The 19,927-nt window shown below is 52.7% G+C and overlaps 1 protein-coding gene and 1 long non-coding RNA gene across 3 annotated transcripts; one reads left to right on the top strand and one right to left on the bottom strand.

Moving 5' to 3' along the window:
• Window positions 1-1,779: 1,779 nt before the first annotated feature.
• LOC122436538 lies at window positions 1,780-8,393 on the bottom strand. The gene is made up of 3 exons (XR_006268037.1): window positions 7,761-8,393; window positions 3,863-3,991; window positions 1,780-2,224 (listed from the first exon to the last, which is right to left on the bottom strand). It is a non-coding gene; the product is annotated as an uncharacterized LOC122436538 (long non-coding RNA).
• On the top strand, window positions 7,479-19,874 carry INKA2 (inka box actin regulator 2). 2 transcript variants are annotated; one of them, XM_043460330.1, is made up of 3 exons: window positions 7,479-7,701; window positions 14,873-16,109; window positions 18,659-19,874. In XM_043460330.1, exons 2-3 carry the CDS (start codon window positions 16,050-16,052, stop codon window positions 19,481-19,483), a joined length of 885 nt encoding a protein of 294 aa, XP_043316265.1. In that variant the 5' UTR covers window positions 7,479-7,701; window positions 14,873-16,049; the 3' UTR covers window positions 19,484-19,874. The 2 variants fall into 2 exon arrangements, with proteins under 2 accessions (XP_043316265.1, XP_043316266.1); XM_043460331.1 differs by lacking the exon at window positions 14,873-16,109.
• The last annotated feature ends 53 nt before the right edge of the window (window positions 19,875-19,927 follow it).

Consider the following 19,927-nt stretch of genomic DNA (forward strand, 5'->3'; position numbering starts at 1 on the left):
CAGTCCAAGGATCCCAGGTCTCCCGCCTGCCCGTCCTGGCCCGCTCGGCCCCAACATATGCCATATGGCAGAATTTCCCAGGACTCAGTCCCTGAACCACCAGCTTTTCTCCCACCCACCAGAGAAACATAAACCACACATGGGCCATCAGGAAAATGCCAGTCCCCACCTGGCTTGGTGCAGCCCACCTGCAAAGCACACAGCCGGCTTTCAAAGGTCACCAGGCCATCCTAAGGTGTTCATATCACTCTCCCACCAGCCCAAGCCCTTCTGAGTCCTTTCCATTCCACCTTCATTACAAGTTGGGGGGCAGGGAGTGGGAAATACAATATTAGCAACACTAGCACACAGCGATAGGAAACGGATAACACTGATACCCTGCTGGCTTCCTCAACTGTCACCCAGTTCCTCACCTGCCAAAGCTAATTTTCCACTCACCAGTGGGTGAGAGCTCATTTCAGAGTGTGGGAGTCACACACACTCACGTACACGCATGGTTACCCAGAGCTACTGCGAACCAAGTAATGCCTCAGCCAGGATGTCCTGTTCTCACTTCCGATGCACCCCAATGATTTGTTTATTGACACCTGCGCCCCTCTCCAATCTGTTTTCAGGGGATGGGGATGCTGGCAAAGATGGTGCATAGTGATTACCATAGATGCCGTGGATCCCTACCTCCTGCAAAGCAGGCTCATCACACACAAGTTAATGATTAGAACCTGGGACAGGGAGAACAAAGGACAGAGGGAAGTGGAGAGAGGAGCAGACTTTCAACCACTGCCACCGTAAAGGAAACTGGAGGAGAGAGAGGGCACAAGGTGGTACCATTTGCTTGATGAGGACAGACAACTGGAAATAGTACCCACTAGGGGGGAGTGTGTATGGGCCACACCAGATATGGCCTCACTGTGCTCTTCCCTTTATCACATGATTTTCATCACCACTCTTGACCTGAAAAAGCAAAGAGCAGGTGGGCAGATAGGTCAAAGGTACTCCAACAAATTATCACCAGCCTCCTGAGTTCATCATTGGTATTGTGACTGGCCACATCCAAACCCAACGCCTCCAACCTATCCATCTGAAATCATAGATCTCCAAGGCAAGGAGTTGGATTCCTCTAGAAATACCTGCCAAAGTGTGATGGAAGGAAAAGAGGTCTTGGGTGGGGCGGGGAGAGGAGGGGAAGAAGAGGGAGGTTCGCGGGACCTGGGTTCCTATGCTGATTTTTGCTATCAGCAAGCTGGGTGACCTAGGGCAAATCACTCAACATTTCTGTGCTGCGCTCTCTTGGTTTGTAAAACCACATGCTTGTGTGGGAAATGCAGACTCTCAAACTTTAGAGGTCACGGAGGAGAAAACTGAGACCCAAAGAGGTTAAATTACTAGTCTGAGGCCACACAGTGAGGCAGTGGGGTGACAAGAGAGCATGGGTCCTGAACTGAAGCCAGAGCCTCTGCGTGACCTGAGAGGAGTTCTGGCTCCCCATCCCCTTCCTCATCTGCAGAATGGAGCAATAGGAGTCCTGCTTCTGAGGGCTTGGGAAGAACAGATGAGTGCCTGACACAAGGAAAGCCTTCAACAAATGGTAGCTCGCTCTATTTTTAGTGATAAGACTGGAGATTCAGACCCATAGAGCTTGATTTTGGGTCTTTCCACAAGGTCACAATTCTCTGATTATCTATAAGATCTTTTTCAGCTCCCAAATTCTATGATTCTAAGTCAGAGAGATTAACATGCAAGTTATTTCCAAAACCCTCCAGGCAGAGACACAAAAGACCATTTAGGGGATTCATTATTCACTCTCCATTGCCTCAGTCACTTTCTATGGATGATGATTCATGAGGAATAATCACAGCAAAGAAAACCTGTCCAAATGCAGGGAGGAGGGAGGGCAATAAAAAAAAAACCCGAACTCCTTTGCATGTTCAGCTCCTATTCTTTCATGTGTATCTTCATTTGTTAAGTGACAACAGTGTTTCCTAGCCTCATTGCCTTTCCACTCTGGGAACTAGAGGCTCTCTCTTCGTACAGACTGAGTCCCTGCACACCCCACCCGCATCCCCATGAACCCTCTGGGAGATGGCCCAGCCTCTCTGGCCAAGCAGAACCCCTCACAGAAGCAGCTGTCACCTTTGACACTGGTTCCCCTCAGGATCTCAAGGCTGAAACTTCAACTGGACCCCCAGGCTGATGTCCGGTCAGTGTGAAGACAGTCCTCCAGCACCTGCAAAAGACCAAGGAGGTTTAGGAGCCAGCCTGGTGGAAGCAAATGCGCAGTAAGCCAAACCTGAAACGTGACCTCTTCTTCTCCTCACCCCATGGCCTCAGGGGGAGAAGCCAGTAGACTTCTTTCTCTCTTGCTGACAAATCTCCCCCTGGCAAGGGGCCAATGCCTGGTCCTTGCTTACAGCTTCCAGAAACTGGTGGAGAGGGCCAAGTTGTGTGTAATAAAACCAGCTTTCACCCTGAGTTGCAGGCCATGTGAAGTTATAGGGAAGTCAGCACTGGGCCTCCAGGGAGTCAGACATGTCAGAATATCCCCCAGAGAGTGCAGGGAGCTGGTCACTTTCCTTCCCAGTTTGCATCAACCAGCATCAGTTTGCACAAATTCCATAAGTACTTCCCTTCGCTCTGCCCTGACATTCTTCAGGTGTTCTTTGCAGTTGAAAAATATTTGCTTTTCCAGCCAATGTTTGCAAAATGGAAATGTTTACTTCTCCACAGAAATGAGACCATTGCTTAGGCACCATAAGCACAGGCCCATAACTGCAAATAATTCCTAATAGGGGTGGGGAGCAGTCCATTGACTAAACTGCTCAGTATTCAGACTAGTCTAATTTTGCACTTACAATTCCTTCTGAATTTTTCAGGTGACATAGTCCGTTCATTCATGGGAGTTTTCTCAAACTACTATCCCACTACTGCTTCCTCCAACACCTTCCTGTGTTCCTCCCTCAAAATTTCAGTGCCTGTAAAACTGAGAACCTGGTCTCAGAGCCCAGGGAATTTGTAAAGAAGTGATGGTTCTGGGAGTAGCATCTAAGTTAGCACTCTGTGTAAGAGTGATGGCTTTTCTGCAGATGGGAAAGTACCAGGACTCACTCCTTCAGTGGTTCATCATCCCTGTAATCCACTTGTCTCCTGCTTTCTGCAGAGGAGGGCAGTAGGAAAAGGTTACCTTGGAAACAGGGAGAGTTTATTATATCACCATAAAGATGAATCTCTTTGGGCCTCAGTTGCTCTGTCTGTAAGCAGGGAGAATGATACTCTATGTTTGAAGACAGTAAACACTAAGGAGTTCCTTATGACTAGAGTCTTTGATTCTGCCACCCAGTCAAAAAAGTTTTTACTTAAATCCCAAAGTGAATCTTTCTTTTGGAACCTAGATAGCTCCCAACATACAGGCCACTTCATCTCTCTGCTGTCTCCCCTGGTGTTGGAATTGAAGAGGCTTCTGTCTAAGGTGGACAGAGGAAGATGTCATGAAAACTGAGAGATTATTTTAAGAAGAGTTAGGCCTCTGTCCAGTTCCTCCCCCACCATTCAAGCATTCACACCAGACACACAGTCTCTGCTCAGCACCTCTGGGCCTGCCTGCCAGGAGAGGTCCTCTGCCTGGAGAGAAACAGTTCCGCAGTGATATCTGAACACATTCCAACAGCACATGTTTATCTCTAGGGTCAGCCTTTCCTGTTGATGCTCAGAAGGCATGGGGGGAGCGGGGAGGGGGATTGGGATAATGCTCTTGGCAGCCACAAGGGGTGGAGGCATGAACGCAATGGGGACATGGACCCCGCCCTTGGGAGGGTGATGTCATAATGAGGTTTCTAGACTGCGTGTGGCCATGTATCTCTTTCCTCACATCAGGATGAGCTCCCTGGCTCTTCTGTTGCCAGTGGAGATGAGATAGGCACAGCCTCACTCAGCAGTGCCTCATCCAGAGCAGGCTAGGACTTGGTGGGTGGAGACGTCCAGGTGGGGACCATAGGATCTGGAACCAGAAGAATGGCAGTGTTTCCATTGTTTAGTTTAGGATCTGAGCTCTGTCGGGACACAACAGGTTCTGCCTGTCCCTTTGAGTTCAGTCATCAGTGCCAGGACCTTCAGGCTCTGGCAGTGGGGCAGAGGGGACCCCCTTCCCTGAGAGGCTGGGCAAACCACAGGAGTTTTTTACACCCTTAGGAACTGCAGGAGCTGCAACTCGCTCCCTCAAGAAAAGTACTTATCCCTACCAGCAGGGGGCAAAACTGAGATACCTTCTGAGGCTTCCACCCCAGCTCTAGACAGCTTTGAGAAAGTACCTTCACATCCAATCTCAACACCTTTGATTTATTCTTTATTTTCCAATGAGGTAATCTCACCTCCCCCTCAGGCTGAGTTTTGGGGGGCAGGAGGGAGGAGGCTGAACCATTTGATTCCTCTTCAACAAAAATGAATCATGTCCCCTATCCCCACACCCCCATCCTCAGCCCAGGAATATTTATCTCTTGTTTACACAACCATGGCAACAGGCTTTATTCTCTACTACTTAGGAGGAAAAAGAAAAAGTGGAGGGCAGTGCTTTTTCCTACTCCTGTCTCCTGCTCTGCTCAGGTGACAGATCTATCATTTCAGAAATCAGGTAAGACAGAGAGAGCCCTGCACTCTGGTGTAATGTTCTTCCCAGGGACAGGGGAGCAAGAAAGCTGCAATATACTGGGATCATAAAAGCACTCCAGAGCTTGACAGTGACTGTCCTCCAGAATCCTGTGGGAACCACAGTACTAGCACTTCTGACTTGTCTGCAACTCCTGAGCACTGCAGTAAGATTATGGTTATCTTTTTTTTTTTTTTCTTGCCATAGCTTCGACTTTGAAAGTGGGTGGTATGCAATCTTTGGCTTTGCTAACAATATATTCTTCATCTCTAAGAGGGATTCTTCTTTGCCGTGACCACTTCACAAATCATTATCAAAATAGAGTTTTGTAACGAATGTAAAAGTTTTAAATTCACATGTTTAAGCTATAAGTAAGGGAAACAGGCCAGTCAAAGGAAAGCATTTGTCCAAGATCATACTGTGTTATCAACAGTTTGCTGTTCAGTCCGCCCAGTCGCCTCTGATTCTTTGCCACCCCATGGACTGTAGCACCAGGCCTCCCTGTCCCTTACCAGCTCCAGAAGTTTGCCCAAGTTCATGTCCATAGTGTAGAAGGCCTAATTACCCAGTCCTGAATTCTTGCCAAAAGATCAGCCTGCATCTCTTGGAGGTTTAACCATAGCCACTCTCCTACTAACTTCCAAGAGGATTCCAATCCATGGGTCACAGGGATGGAGAAAAATCAGACCTGAAACTTGATTCTCAAGACTATTTCAACCACTACGCACAAACTCTATGCCTCCCATAGTTGCCGCTGTATTGGGTGCTGGAAAGCAAAGCACAACCCTCCGGGTTGAAGAACCATTTTGTGGTGTTTCTCCCCCCTCCCTGCCCTCTCTCGCATAAAGCTTCCCCGTTGGACTAAATGTTAATGGACAATCCCAGAGGATTCAACTTCAAAACCAGTTCAGCTGGGCTGGAGTACTCAGCTCTGTCCTTGGAGGTGGCTCCCACTCTGAAATCTCCTCGGGTCCTTTCCAAAGGGGCCCCTTGGGGATCTCGACTCACGACTGCAGGGAAGCCGGAGCGGGCTCTGCGACGCTGAGTGGACTAGCCGGGCCATTCTGGCCGCTGGCTGTGGCGGACCTGGGAGAGCGGAAGGAAATGCATTTTCGGGACTCTCCCAGCCGACGTTGGAAACGCGGCAGCAGATTCTCAGCTCCATCCCGCAGCGGTCGGCTTCTCAGACCCACGCGGGATCCTGGGTAGCGACCGTGAAGGGAGAGCGGGCATCTGAGCTTGGTGATGCCATCCAGACACAGGCTTCGGACCGGGTTTTGACCCGCCTGTGCGTCTTCTTCCTTTTCTCTAGCCAGCGACTACCGCTGCCCAGCTTCATCCAAAGGGGGCACTCGGGGCTAGGCAGAGAACCCTAGATAAGGTCCACTGTAACTGCGAGCCCGGGGTTAAGTGGAGGCCATCCCACTGGACTCTGCAGTCTTCACGTCTAAGGATGTTCCTGGCTAACCTCCCACCTCTTTCGCTCCCATCTCGCCATAGTAAGCAGAAGTGGCGCTCTTTGCCGGCACTGATCACAATAGCCGAAGCTTGTGCCTTCGCTTTTTGCTCCCTTTCTCGCGTCTTCACACGGTTCTCACTCGGAGACTCCTAAATTCTGCCCGGGGCAAACTTTTCGCGTTAATTACCTTGAAACAACACGTCTCTGATTGAGCTAATTACTCTCGTGCCCTGCAACACGCCCCCCTCCCCAACCCGGGTCAGGACGCGTGGCACGGTGCCTGGGCACAGGGTGGGAACCGCAGCCCCAACACTCACGGAGCCTGGTGTTGGGGGTCCTGGGTTCGGCTGGGAGGAGCGCCCGGGTCGGCCTGCAGGCGCTTCTCCTATTCACCTGCGGCACCTCCACGGGCCAGGGCCTGGCTGGAGCTCGCACACCTCCGGTTCTTGGGCCTAGTCTGTTGTATAGAATCGTGGCATCTTTGAGTTTCCTCTGTCTTCTCCGACTTAACAGAGAGCTTTCCAAGTGGCCAGAGCAAGAATTGGGATAACTGGGGGAGAGCAAGGCTTGCTCCTCCACCCCTAACCGCCCTATTGAAAGCAGCCCCTATCCCATGACCCTATTTTATGTTTTCATAAAGAATCATTACCTGAAATCGCAGTGTCTATGTTTTTGTTTTTTTTGTGTGTTTTTTTTTCAAACCTGTTTGTCTTATTCCATTCCGTCCCGCCGCCCCATGTTCGTTCTTAAAGCTAGAGAGCTTGCGCGTCTTATTCAGTATCCGCACGCAGACCTCCAACCCTACCCGGAGTACTAAGTAGAGCCTCCTTTGCTTCGTGTTAAATACGTGAATGGACCGAGCGGCGGCTCCTCCGCTCCCGGGGTGAGGAGTGGACGGGGAGGACCTTACACTAGGAGGTCAGGTAGGCCCACACTTCCCAAGTCCACTTTTTTGAACAGTTCAGAATTCAAAGGAGCTGCCGAGTGGCATTTGGGGTGGAGGGTGCTCCTTTTCTGATCAGTTTGGGAAACTGGGTTGACACTGAGGCACTCAGCTTCTTCCAAGACTGATACCCAGAGCCCATCCCTAAGTCGGGGCGCTGTCTGTGGGGGGGGGGGTCACGTAATTTGTTGGGGGACGTCGGTACAGTCTGTCGTGACGATACCCCCCTCCGCCGTACGGACCAGGGGCCAGGTAGGCGTCGCCTGTGCTAGCCTAGGCCCCCAGGAGCGGAGGTCTCCTCCTTGTGCACACACCCGCCCCAGGGTCCACCCACGGCCGCCCAGCCCGCGCCCCCTGTGCGCTCTCCTCATTGGCTGAAGGCGTCCCCCTGAGTTCTCATAGGCTGTCCCACTTTTCCCTCCGCCCCCAGCACGGACCGCGCGCAGCTAGCGGAGGGGAAGTGTCTCCAAGTCCAGACCTGGGAGCCGAGCCTCTTCTCTGCGCTGCGAGAGGCGCGGAGCGCAGGCTGTCCGGAGCGCCGGTTCAGTGGGACCAGTGATCCCACCCCGGGACTCTCTCGTGGAGCCGAGCCCGGCCAATGGGCGCATGAGGTAGAAGAGCAGGGAAATGGACTGCTATTTACGCCGCCTGAAACAGGAGCTGGTAAGAGCGGAGCGGGCGCCGGGGTGCGGGAAGGCTGCTCCGCCCCGAAGGGTACCTACCTGGCTGGGGCGGAGGAGGTCCGGAGAGGAGAGGAGGGGACGCGGCTAGCAGGCGGCGGACAGGACCTGTCCTGGGGGAAAAGGGCTGCGAGCAAACTTGTGTGAGAGGGAAGCATTCAGGAACCAGTGAGAGGGACCGAGAGCCAAGCCAGCTCCGACCGAAGTGCGTCCTGAGATCCTGAGGGAGCAAAGAGGGCGCACCCGGGACGCGGATGCCGGGCTGCGGGAGCCGCACGGGGCCGCGGGAGCCGGGAGGAGGGTGCGCGGCCCCAACCCTGTCCGGGGCAGGAGGTCGGCCGGGGACTGCTTGCTTGAGGGGAGCTGGCACTGCCGCCCCCACCCCCACCCCCCAGCCCTGGCGGCCGGGCTTGGCAGGGCTGGCGCGGCTGCGGGGGCAGGCCCGGCCGGCTGTCTGCCTGGGCTTGCCTGCCAGCGGGGAGGGGGCTGGCAGCTGGACCCGCGGGGGAGGGCCCGGCGCGGGAGGAGGGGCGCCGCCTGGCAGCTCGCGAGCGGGAGAGCGGAGGCCCAGCCAGATGTCAGGTCTGGGCTTGGGGAGTGCGGAGCGAGCGTGCAGAGGACGGGCTGCGGGGGCTGGAAGTAGTGGCACCGTCTGGGGGCGTGGGGAGCGGGGATGGCAATCGCGCAAGGGGGAGAGGAGCGCCCCGCTGAAACTCCGTTGAGGGGCGGCACGTTGCTTCTCACCCACTTCCTATCCCACCCTCTCACACCTGCCACCTCTCTTGTTCTTTCCACCACCAGAATTTAGATAGATATCACGGACGTCCCCGCACCTGGGCCCCCACGCCCATCCCTGTCAACCAAGCTCTCCTGGGGCTTTGCCTCCGTCTCTTTTTGTCCCTTTTAGTCTGTTTCTCTTGGAGTCGACCTTTTTTCGGTCTCACTTTTCTCCCTTCCCTTTTTTTCTTACTCTTCAGAGCCAGGGGCATCCAGGCTCACAACAGACCTGGATCCAGAAAGTGTCAGCCCGTGGCCCTCCAGAGTCCAGGACAGCCTCTCCCACTCTCCAAACTGAGGAGGGAACTTGACAATTGTATCAGGGGCCAGCTTGGGGAGGAGGGGGAGCTTATAGCAGCAGGTGTCCTTTTTGATTCTTCATGGTCAAGTGGCCCAGGCACTCTTTCTGTCTGTCCCACTCCAGGCCTGCCTTCTCAGGTCGGTGGTCATTTCTCTGGGACTTCATTCTGAAGCCCTTTTTGTGGTGACCCTCAGATGGGAACTTTAACCAGAGGATTGCTTCTTAGATGAGGGACAGAAGAGTCTCCATCATGTCCCTTCCCATGATCATTTTCTCATGCTTTCCATGTCAGTTTGGGATGGCTGGTCCCAGCCCACACATACACAATTCTGACTTTTCCCATTCCTTTGTCCAATACCAGAGAGAAAGGTCAAGGTCACCAAGAGGATGTCTGAAGTCCAAGACTCAAGTCAAGAAAAGAATCTAACAAAATTCTCTTTTTTTTGCTTGGAATCTGGGACCACACCACCCACCTCAGGATCTGCCTTAATAGAGGGTTTGTGGGTGTTCCTGGCATGGGCTTGAATTTTAAAATCCCACTGATTTGCATTTTTTACAGCACCCTAGGTGGGAGGTGGTGAGGGGAGGAAGACAGCCTGTGGATGCCAGGAGAATAAAAGAGGCAACAGGAATCTGAACAGAACTGAGCTCCAGGTCTTGATTTGCACCCTCTCCTGCCAAGGACTTGAGCCCCAGTCTCCGGGAGGAGGAAGGGGAGAGGCTGAAGTCACCCAACTCCCCATTAGCTTTCATTTGGCCCTTTGTCTGAGCAGCTTCAGCCTTTGCCTCTCTTGGAGAGGAAGTCAAATGCCTGGCCTGGGGCCCAGAATGACACTCAGATGGGAGAGCTCTGCACCCTCCTCCACCGATGGTGTTCCGCCCCCTCCCCAGTGCCAGTTTGCCCAGAAAGGAGACCAAGTAGAGTGACAGGCAGAGCTATCAGAGTCTTGTTCACTCCCTGACGCCTCAGCCCAGGGCTTAGGTAACAGAGCCAAATCGCAGTTCCTCTGTTTTCCCAACGGGAGTGAAGGAGAAAGTGGAGCTGAGTTAGCTCAGGCTCAGCCTTTTGGCTCCTCTAAGGATTTTGGGGTTTGAATTCAGTGCAGCTTGGTCATGGCTGGGTTAGGAAGGTCTGTGATGGGGTGGGAAAGGCTTATAGTTAGTATATGTGATGAGCTTAAAGTGTGTGTGTGTATGTGTGTGTGTGTTTGTGTGTGTGTGTGTTCATCTCAGGCAGAATCTTCCCCTCCCACCCAGGAGGGACTGTGTGTTGCTTGGCTTTGCCTTAACTTAGTGTTGAGAATGGCACTCACGTAATACTAGTCAAGTTCTATGTTCATTTATGCCATTAAATCCCCTTTAAGAAATATATGTCCTGAAGATGCTGTGGGTTAAAGCTGCTGGAAAAGGAAACATGAAGAATAAGTTGTGAAATTATCTTTGTCGAAGGTGTTCTGAGCTCCTCTCTTGCATCCTGGCCCTGCCCTTGGCCTGGAAAATCTGGACAAGAAGAGTCTGTTCCTGCAAAACTGAAGTAGCAGAATTTCCCAATTTTTTGAGGCAGAAAATTTGCATTGTAACAAGCGAGCACTGGAGGGAGGCTGAGGACTGGGGGATCCTGGCTTAGTTAGGTTGATGTCTGGAGGACTAGCCCTTTCCCCCTGTTCGGAAGAGGATGGGGATCTGGTTTCAGGGCTGAAATGTAGCGGGAGAGTAGCAGCAGCTGACACACTTCTTCATTAGGATGAGAGGGTCAGGCTGTAACTATTCAGTAGGGAATATATCTCTCCCCACTCCAGCAGCAAAGAGGGGCCCTGCCTGAACACTGGCCTTGGGACCAGCTGTTCCTTATACGCTGCTCCCTTGAGGGCATCCAACAAATGCGGTAGACACAGGCACACAGAGGAAGCAGATCTAAGATGTTCAGAGGGTGTCACTCATGAGTTCACATCAGTGTAGAAGAGCACATAGAGTGCATAATGGGTGAGTCAAGTATAGTCAGGCTGGGACGGCTTCCTGGAGGAGGAGGAGGAAGTTGATAAAGTCAGCTTCTGGAATGTCAGTCCTAGCCAAGGCATGGTGAAGCAGCAGGGAGACTTCTCTCGGGCCAGGAAGGTCCTTCTAGGACAACTTGTTCCTAGAAGGCAGTTGTCTGGCCACTAGTGGCCAGAAGTTTAGGAGGTTCTGGTACATGGAGGAGGACCAGAGCATAAAGGCAGAATAAGGAGGAGATAAAAAGGTGATAGAGGAGATACATTTAGGAACAGCCTTCAGCCCTTAGGGCAAAAGAGCAAACTTTCTGAGGCAGAAAACAGCTTCTGCAAAGGATCTCATAGTGTGATCGCCCTTGATGGTTAGATCTAGGGTGAGACGACTTTGGACTAGACTATGTGGGGTGGTGTGTTCAGTGGGAAGAGCATGGAGCACAGGGTTTGGGGTCTCCAGGTCCAACTGAACTCAAATCCTGGCTCTGTGTGACCCTAGACGATAACTTGACATCTCTGTGCCTTGGCTTTCTCATTTGTAAAATGTCTTTTTTTTTTTTTCCATACCTACTTTAGGGACTTCTCTGTGGTCCAGTGGTTAAGACTTTGCGCTTCCCCTGCAGTGGGTGTGTATTCAATCCCTGGTCAAGAAATTAAGATCCCAAGGAATTAAGATAAAATAATAATAAAAATAAAAACAATATACCTACTGCATACAGCTACTGTGAAGATTATGTGCCTCCCCAGCTGTATGTCCCTAGCATATAACACAGTACCTGATGTTCTGTAGACGCTTGGTAAACTCACAATGATGAACTGATCAGACTGGCGTACATGTGTCTTTCATTCTCAGAACACACTTACTGAGTTCATACTATGTTTAAAGCACTTTGCCAGGCACTAGTATGGTGGCTACAAATATAAACAGACCCTAACCTTCTGAGAATTAACAGTTTAATAGGAGTGATAATAATAACATTATTAACTGTTAATATAATTATTAACTGTTAATATTGATTCACAGTTTTTGATATGATATGCCAGATAGCTCATGTATTGTGTCAGTTGCCAGAGCAACCCTGAAAAGTTGTAGTTCTGTTATTCCCATTTGATGAATGAGACATGGAGAGGTGAAGTGACTTGGCCACAGGATAGGGCTGATAGGTGACAGAGCTAGGATTCAAACCCAGCCAGTCTGACTGCAGATCTCACACTCAGAGTTAGCACATGCACGCAGATCTCTTGCACAGAAACAGAGGATACGTGCTTGATGAGAGGCATGCATTCAGTGCTCAGAGCGAGAGATTCCCTCCAGCTAGCAGATCAGGGAAGGCTTCATGGAAGAGGTGACATTTGAATCACACCTTGAGGGATAAATAGGGACAGGAACAGGAGAAAAACAGCATTTCAGGCAGAGGATGAAGTGATGTGACCAAAAGATGCAGTGATAGAAAGCATAGGAGTGTTTGAAGACTGTCTAGAGGGGAGATTTGAAGACTCACTTGAGTTTGGCTCGAAAATGGGGTATATGTAGAGAATGGGAACAGGGCTGAAAGAGCTGTTGAGAGCAGATTACGGTCGTGGTGGTGGGGGTCAGGGGGTTGAATGCCGTGCTGAAGAGTCTGATCTTTTCCATATGTGTTACAGAGCAGCGTGATTAGAGATGTACCCTGGGATCTAGGAGGTGGTAGGGGGTGGAAATGGCAAGAGAGGGAGGAAATTGAGGCAGGAAGATAAGTTAGACGGTTACTACAAGAGTCCACGCAGTAGAGTATGAAGACCCAAACCTGAAAGGAGAAAAGGAAGATAGCTTTTTGGGTTTCCTTGGATGCCCAAGGTTGGGTTGATTGGCTGCAATGGAGAGGGGCTAAAGCTGGACAAGGGGAAAGTGAGGCTGGGAGCTGAGCTCCCTACAGGGGCGAGACTGGGCTCCCCTCTCAGTCCGTCTGCCTCTTGCCCGGGCACAAGGCCCCCCAGTAGATCGTTCATTTGGGAAAGTGGGCTCATGCATTTCACACCCATCCCTCCTCCAGTTCTTGGCACAGTTTCTGCTTTACCTTCCTGTTGAGAGTTCCAGCCAAGAGCAGGGGGCTGTGAAGGTCCCTATTCACTCAGCTGCAGAATGGGCCACTTGGCAAAAGTGGGGCTTTTCCCGCTTCCGGCCCTGAACCCCCTTCTAGCTTCCAGAGGGGTTGAAAGGAACTGTGTGGGGATCTTGTGAGTAATGGGGGTGGGGGGAGCGAAGCGGGGCACACTGCCAGGCCTATGGGCAAAGCTGGAGCCTGCGTCAAAGGATTCCGGCTGAGCTGGGAGAGGGCGTGAGATGGATAGATGCAGGGCACAGCTGTGGGATCAGTCAGGGGCCGAGGAGAGGGCTTGGGAAGGTTGCCGAGGATTCTGGTGTCACATTTTCCCATCCTCACTCCTCCCACACCACAAAAGGCCCAGCCAGTGCCAAGGGGTGGGGGGAGCTGTCCATGGACAGCTGACCCCACACTACCCCATTGAGCGCTCGGGGCTGGAGGGCCAGCATGGTGGGGTTTGGCCTCCCAGCAGCCTCTTCCCCTTCAGCCCCAGGCAGGCAATTCCTCTTTTCCCCTTTCAGATGAGTCAGTAAAGAGATGCCTTCCGTGAAAATGAACTGAATTGGGTCCTGGAGTCCCTCCAAGACTTCATGCTCTTCCTCCCTGTGTGATGATAAAATTGCCCTCACACATTGCACTGACAGTCCTGGTTTCTTCTCCCAACAATCCCACGAGGCTGCGAACTCAGGGATTATGATGACATGGAAAGCTCAGGCCAGGCGTGGCATCCCAGTCCTCCCCCTAATCCACCTCGGAACCTCAGTCTATGGATCAGTGTTTCCACTGGAGGTGCCCGAGATATCAGGAGATACTCCGCTGAAAAGCTTAGTTTTAAATAGAGAAAGAAAGTGTTACCGTCTGTTTATGGAAAGTGATATACATTTCATATAAATTTCCATATAAAAACATTTATTCACATGAACAGATTAAAGTATTAAATAGGAGCCGAGGTAATTTATAGATATGATGAAATCATGACGGAAAGTCTAGGGAACTGTGTTCGGGCAAACACTGAGGGGGAAAACAAATCTCCCAGATCCCAAGTTTCCTAGCCCATTAGGTGGGGATGACTCCACCTGCCTCGACAGCCTCCTAGTAATTGTGGTCACGGTCACGTAGAAGACGGAGCAAGTGTGTACACATGCGGGGGTTATCATTTTACACTCAGACCGAAGTACAAAAGGTTGGTGAGTCCGCATCATGTTGAGTGGCCGAGTCAGGCGGCTGGAGCAGCCAGGTCCCCACAGGACGGCATGGGGCTCCTTATACACACTGGCTTGCCCCGCAGGCATCCAGCTCTGATGCAGGGAGGAAGCCAAGGCTGGTTTAGACTGCAGCAGGAGAGACTAAAGTTTGACAAGAAAGACATTTTTAGAGGAAGTGCTGGGGGCGGGAGATGGACTGTGGGGTGGTGTGGATGCGAGGAGGCGGTGAGACCTTTCTCAGAAAGGATTCACACAGGATACACTTGTCATGGGTATTGTGCTGGGTGGGGGAGCAGGCTACCTCTGTGCATGTGTGCATACACGTGTGTACAGGCATGTAGGAGTGTGTGTGAGCTGGGGTGGAGAAAGAAAATAGTGACTGTTAGAGCCATTCCCACTAATCAGAACTAATTAGACCCTCTTGCAACTTTTCCAGGGCTTCCCAGGGTGGCTCAGTGGTAAAGAATCCGCCTGCCAATGCAGGAGACGCAAGAGACCCAGGTTTGATCCCTGGGTCAGAAAGATCCCCTGGAGGAGGAAATGGCAACCCACTCCAGTATTCTTGCCTGGAGAATCCCATGGACAGAGGAGCCTGGCAGGCTACAGTCCAAGGGTTCACAAAGAGTTGGGCACGACTGAGCACACACACGCGTGTGACTTCTCTGCCTGAGCCCTGGGGGAAGTCGGGTGTGATTCGGCAGTGGAGACTAGAGAGGAGGTCAGCACCCGCATCTTGGAGATGGGGACTCACTGTTCATTTCTAGCTCAGGATTCTCTCAGACTCAGCCCCTTTCTTTTACAGCCACCCAGCACTGCTCTCTCCTGTTGCTCTTCAGCAAGAGACACCCTGGGATCTGATCACGTCCCACGCTCTGGGGAAGACAGCAGCCTGCCCTCTGGCCCTTCCTTGGGTGACATCACTCCCCTGGGGCTGCTGGGAGTGGCAGCTCGCCTCACAGTCAGGCCCCAGCGGATGCTCTGACCTCCCCGACGCCCCCTGGCCTCCCTGTTTCCCAGCCTCGGCCTTCCTTCTTCCATTCTCAGCCCCCTCACAGCTGCCTCTTGCCCTGCAGTGTCAGGGCTCCATGGCCAGCTGACTGAATCCGGCTGAACGGTGGGCAGGGGGTTGCTGAGGCTTCCCTTTCCTTCCCCTCTCCTTCCTCTGCGTGGGGCCACAGTGGGAGAAGGGACCGGACGAGACGTTTCTCCTTGATCGGGCCAGTTAGATGAACAGAATTCTGTCACTACTTTGTGTTAAGGTTCACTGAGAAGAAATGTGCGGAAGTTCTTAGGAAGTCCTAAACTAAGAAAACAGCCACACATAAACACACATTACATCATGTCATCTGTTCAAAGCTGGACCAGGAAGGAGCTCTTATTCCTATTTTAAAGAATGCAGAAATTAAAAGACACACTTTAAATAGCCTGCCCAGATTACACGGCAGAGCTGGGATTTGAACCCTGTTCCATCTGTCTCCAGTACCCAGGATCTTAACCAGAACACCATCATTTTCCATAGGGCTGTAACTTCAGCTCTTATTTACTTAAATGGGGCCTCTTTTTAATGGGCAGCCCTGAGTTCGTACATTACCCACACATTCATTCTCACTGGAAAAGAAGGTACAAAATATCAGAGTTATTTCTTAAGGATTTTTCCATACTGGAAGAAATTGAATGGGGTCATTTCATTCCTCCCACCGCCTCTGATCTGGACTGTGTTCAGCCTTCTGGAAGGAAGCCTGCGAGCTCCGACTCCCTGCCTCTTGGTGAAATGAAACCTGGAGAAGCGTCCCTGACTCTTTCTCCCTGGGTAGCGACTGATCGTCTGAGGGCAGCAAGCAGTCTAGGAGGGGTGACTCGGGGTACTCCGCATCCATTTTATGGATATGTAGCAAGTGCAGAGGTGCTGGCTGGGTTCTGGGGTAACACACTGATGTGCAGACCTCAGTCTCTGCCCCCAAGAAGTAGATGCTCAATGAATGTTTCATGAAAGACGCAGCACTTATACGCACAGAAGAGCTGGGGCAGTTCTGAGAGGGGTGAGCATTTTAAGTGTCACGGAAGAGGTTCGATCGAAGCTTGGGGTGTATATGGGAGCAGATTATGCTTCTGAGGGTTGGAGTTCTGTGGTTTGGTGGCCAGAAGGCCGGCGAGGAGGCTCCTGCTGCACTGCAGAGAGTGGAAGGACAGATGTGCGGCATCTGGGGACAGGAGCCAGGGTGGAAAAGCCAAACTTGACCCCAAGGCTCCAGGTTGGGGTGAGTGTACAGGGAGGGGACAAAAATAGGAAAGTCAGAGCAGCAGTTTGCCGGGAAGGGACCTTGAGGAGTTTGGTTCAGGGCTTAGAGTCTCCTGACTCTGCTCTTCCAGTTGTGGCCAAGCTGCCCCTCAAAGGAAGGAGTCAGGAAGGTGGCAGCCACAGGAGACAGAGCAAGGGGCTGCCTGCACGTGGGGGCCACACCACGGCTGTGTCTCTAGCTGATGCTGCCACCACGCAGATGGAGCAGGTTTGCCCAGCAGCCTGGCAGACCCCAGGCTGTCAGGCCCGACCACCATTTCTTGCTCTTTCTTGGGCAAGGTGCTGAGTGTGGGCAGTTCTTTACTCAGCCAAGGCCTCCTTGGCTTCCTCCACTGTCCGTTAGCACCGCTGGCTCTGGAGAGCCTGACCACCAGGGAAGCCCGGCCAGGGCCCCTAACCCCTACCAAAGTCAAAGTTGGCAGGGGCGGGTCTGACCCCTAAGCCCGAGAGGGTCAGCTGCTGGCACAGTGCTGCAGAGACTCTGCGCCTTCCCTCTGAGCCCCCCACCCCTGCACCCCAAGGGCTGAGCTCTCTGCCTTAGGACACGGCTGGGAGGTAAGATGATCCCTGTGGGTCTCCAGGGGACTTAAGAAACAGATGGTCCGCTCACATGAGGTTTGCCGTTGTAACTTGAGCAGATCTGGAGAGGGAGCTGGCAGGACCAAGGCAGCTTGGGCCCCGGGGACGGGAACCTTGTGAATGTTATCAGACGCAACATCCCCTGCCCAGCCTCCAAACTGGGCCCTCACCCAAGTGAGTCTCTCAGCCCCTTCCAGCTGGCACCTGGGGCTCGAGCCTTAGACACCCACAACGGGCTGGGGACCCTGTCCCCACTCTTGGCGAGGGCAGTGTAGCCAATTGGGCCAAGACGACAAGAAGAGCTCTGGAGCCAAGTCTTGAGAGCAGCTGAGAGAGGACAGGTGTTTGGAAGGGAGAGAAGGGCTGGGCAGAGCTGGGCAGCGTGCATGCATGCTCAATTCCTTAGTTGTGTCCAACCCTTTGTGACCCCATGTCCTGCAGCCCACCAGGCTCCTCTGTCCATGGAATTTTCCAGGCAGGAATACTGGAGTGGGTTACCATTCCTTCTCCAGGGGATCTTCTTGACCCAGGGATTGAACCCTTTTCTCCTGCATTGGCAGGCAGGTTCTTTATCACTGTGCCACCTGGGAAGCCCCAGAGCTGGGCAGGGGTCTCGGCCAAACAGAAGCTTCCTGACTCCTTATCTCTCTCTTGACCAGTCAGATGTGAACAGCAGTGAAATGAAACCTCAGGCCTACTCTCTGAGCTCCTCCTCTTCCCCTAACGTTCCTCTCAATCCTCTTCCACTGCCTAGCCCTCCTGAGGTGGTGCTTGGTGGTTAGGACCCTAGCATTGGGAGTAAGATGTCCTGGCTTCGAATCCCAGCAACATGAGCTGGGTAACCTTAGGCAAGTTACTTCACGCTGCATTGTGGTTAATGCATATGTTAACATGAGAATTATAATACCAACTTCTTAGGGCTAATATAAAGATAAAACGAGATGGTGGGCACAGAATACTTAGCTCAAGTCCTGTTCACAGTAACTGCTCACAAACTGTTATTGTCATCGTCATCCTCGTTTCATGAAGGCTCAAGAGAAGCAGGCAGAGACACAGAGAACACAGATGGACACAGAAGTTTTTGTATCCTCAAACTGATCTCGGCCCCACCTCTTACTATCTATGTCATCTTGAGCAAGTTACTTATGTGCCTCAGTTTCCTCATCTGTAAAATAGGAACAGTATTAGTCACTACCTCATAGAGTGGGCTTCCTGGTGGCTCAGACAATAAAGAATCTGCCTGCAGTGCAAGAGACCTGGGTTTGATTCCTGGGTTGGGAAGATTCTCCTGGAGGAGGAAATGGCAACCCACTCCAGTATTCTTGCCTGGAGAATCACATGGACAGAGGATCCTGGCAGACTACAGTCCATGGATGGGGTCACAAAGAGTCAGACATAACTGAGCAACTAACACTTTCACTTTTCATGGAGTAGTTGGAGAGATTAAATTTTGATTAATTTATCCATATGCATATGTGTATACCTATATATAGCTTAGGACAGTGCCTGTCTTAGCAAGTCAGCTGCCATTAATATTATTTCCTTAATCTAGCCATATCTGTGTTAAAACCCCTCCTCTCCCAGTCCTGATCTGCACTATCTAGGCCGGACAGAGGCGGGGTCAGTGGCAGGCTGGAGTGACCCTGGCGGTGTATATTTGGGGAGCAGCCCTTCCCCTGGCTCACGGGCCCTGTGCTCTCTCCCCTGCAGATGTCCATGAAGGAAGTGGGTGATGGCTTGCAGGATCAGATGAACTGTATGATGGGGGCGCTGCAAGAACTGAAGCTCCTGCAGGTGCAGACGGCCCTGGAGCAGCTGGAGATCTCTGGAGGGGGTCCTGCCCCGGGTTCTCCCGAAAGCCCCCGGACACAGCTCGAGCCCCCTCAGTGGGAGGGGTCCTGCTCCCCCTCCAACCAAGCTTCTCTTGGCAGCACCAGCAGCGCCAAGTTTCCGTCGCCTAGGAGTGTGTGTGGGAGGGAGCTGGCCACCCCGCCCAGGACACCGCTGCCAGAGCCCCAGACCTGTGCCCAGCAGGGGCCAGAGCTGGCGGAACCCGATGACTGGACCTCCACGTTGATGTCCCGGGGCCGGAACCGACAGCCTCTGGTGTTAGGCGACAACGTTTTTGCGGACCTGGTGGGCAACTGGCTGGACTTGCCAGAACTGGAGAAGGGTGGCGAGAAGGGTGAGACAGGGGAGGCGGGAGAGCCCAGAGGAGGGAGGGGCCAGCCTCGGGAGCTGGGCCGCAGGTTCGCCCTGACAGCAAACATCTTCAGGAAGTTCTTACGTAGCGTGAGGCCTGACCGCGACCGGCTGCTGAAGGAGAAGCCAGGCTGGGTGACACCCACGGCCTCTGAGCCCCGAGCTGGACGCTCCCAGAAGGTCAAGAAGCGGAACCATTCCAAGGGGTCTGGACATTGCCCCTTCCCAGCTGCCTCGGAGCCCAGAAGAGGGGAGAACACTTCCACCAGCTGCCCCAAGGCCCTGGAATCCTCACCCTCGGGCTTTGATATTAACACAGCTGTTTGGGTCTGAATCCCAGAGACAAAAATGTGACTGAACCCAAAAGGGCCAGGCCCCAGTGCTGGGCCCCTGGGAAAGAGGCCAGGCGGGGTCCCTTCCCCCAAGAAAGGACGATGAAGAAGCAAGAGGGCCTGGAGCACGGTTGACAGGCCTGTGGTTGGGAGAGGCTGTGGTAGGCCCTGGCTGGTGGGGGAGGGGAGAGTTCCTGGACAGAGAGAGAGTGTGTGTTGCTACCCGGCTGGAGGTAACAGCAGGGGGGGGCCTGAGGGAGGAGACCAGGATATCCATCTGACATTCCTTCACTGCCCCCAAAGACCTCAGTTGAACATTCTGCATGGATCTGGCTGGCACTGGGGCCTCAGGATCCCCAGAGATGCCGCCAATAAAGCCCTTGTTTCTCGTGTCCCCAGGCTCGTGTGCTTCCTTGGCACAGCACTGCTCCAGCACAGGTATTAA

This window comes from Cervus canadensis, chromosome 2 (genome assembly GCF_019320065.1).
Source record: "Cervus canadensis isolate Bull #8, Minnesota chromosome 2, ASM1932006v1, whole genome shotgun sequence".
Taxonomy (NCBI): Eukaryota; Metazoa; Chordata; class Mammalia; order Artiodactyla; family Cervidae; genus Cervus; species Cervus canadensis.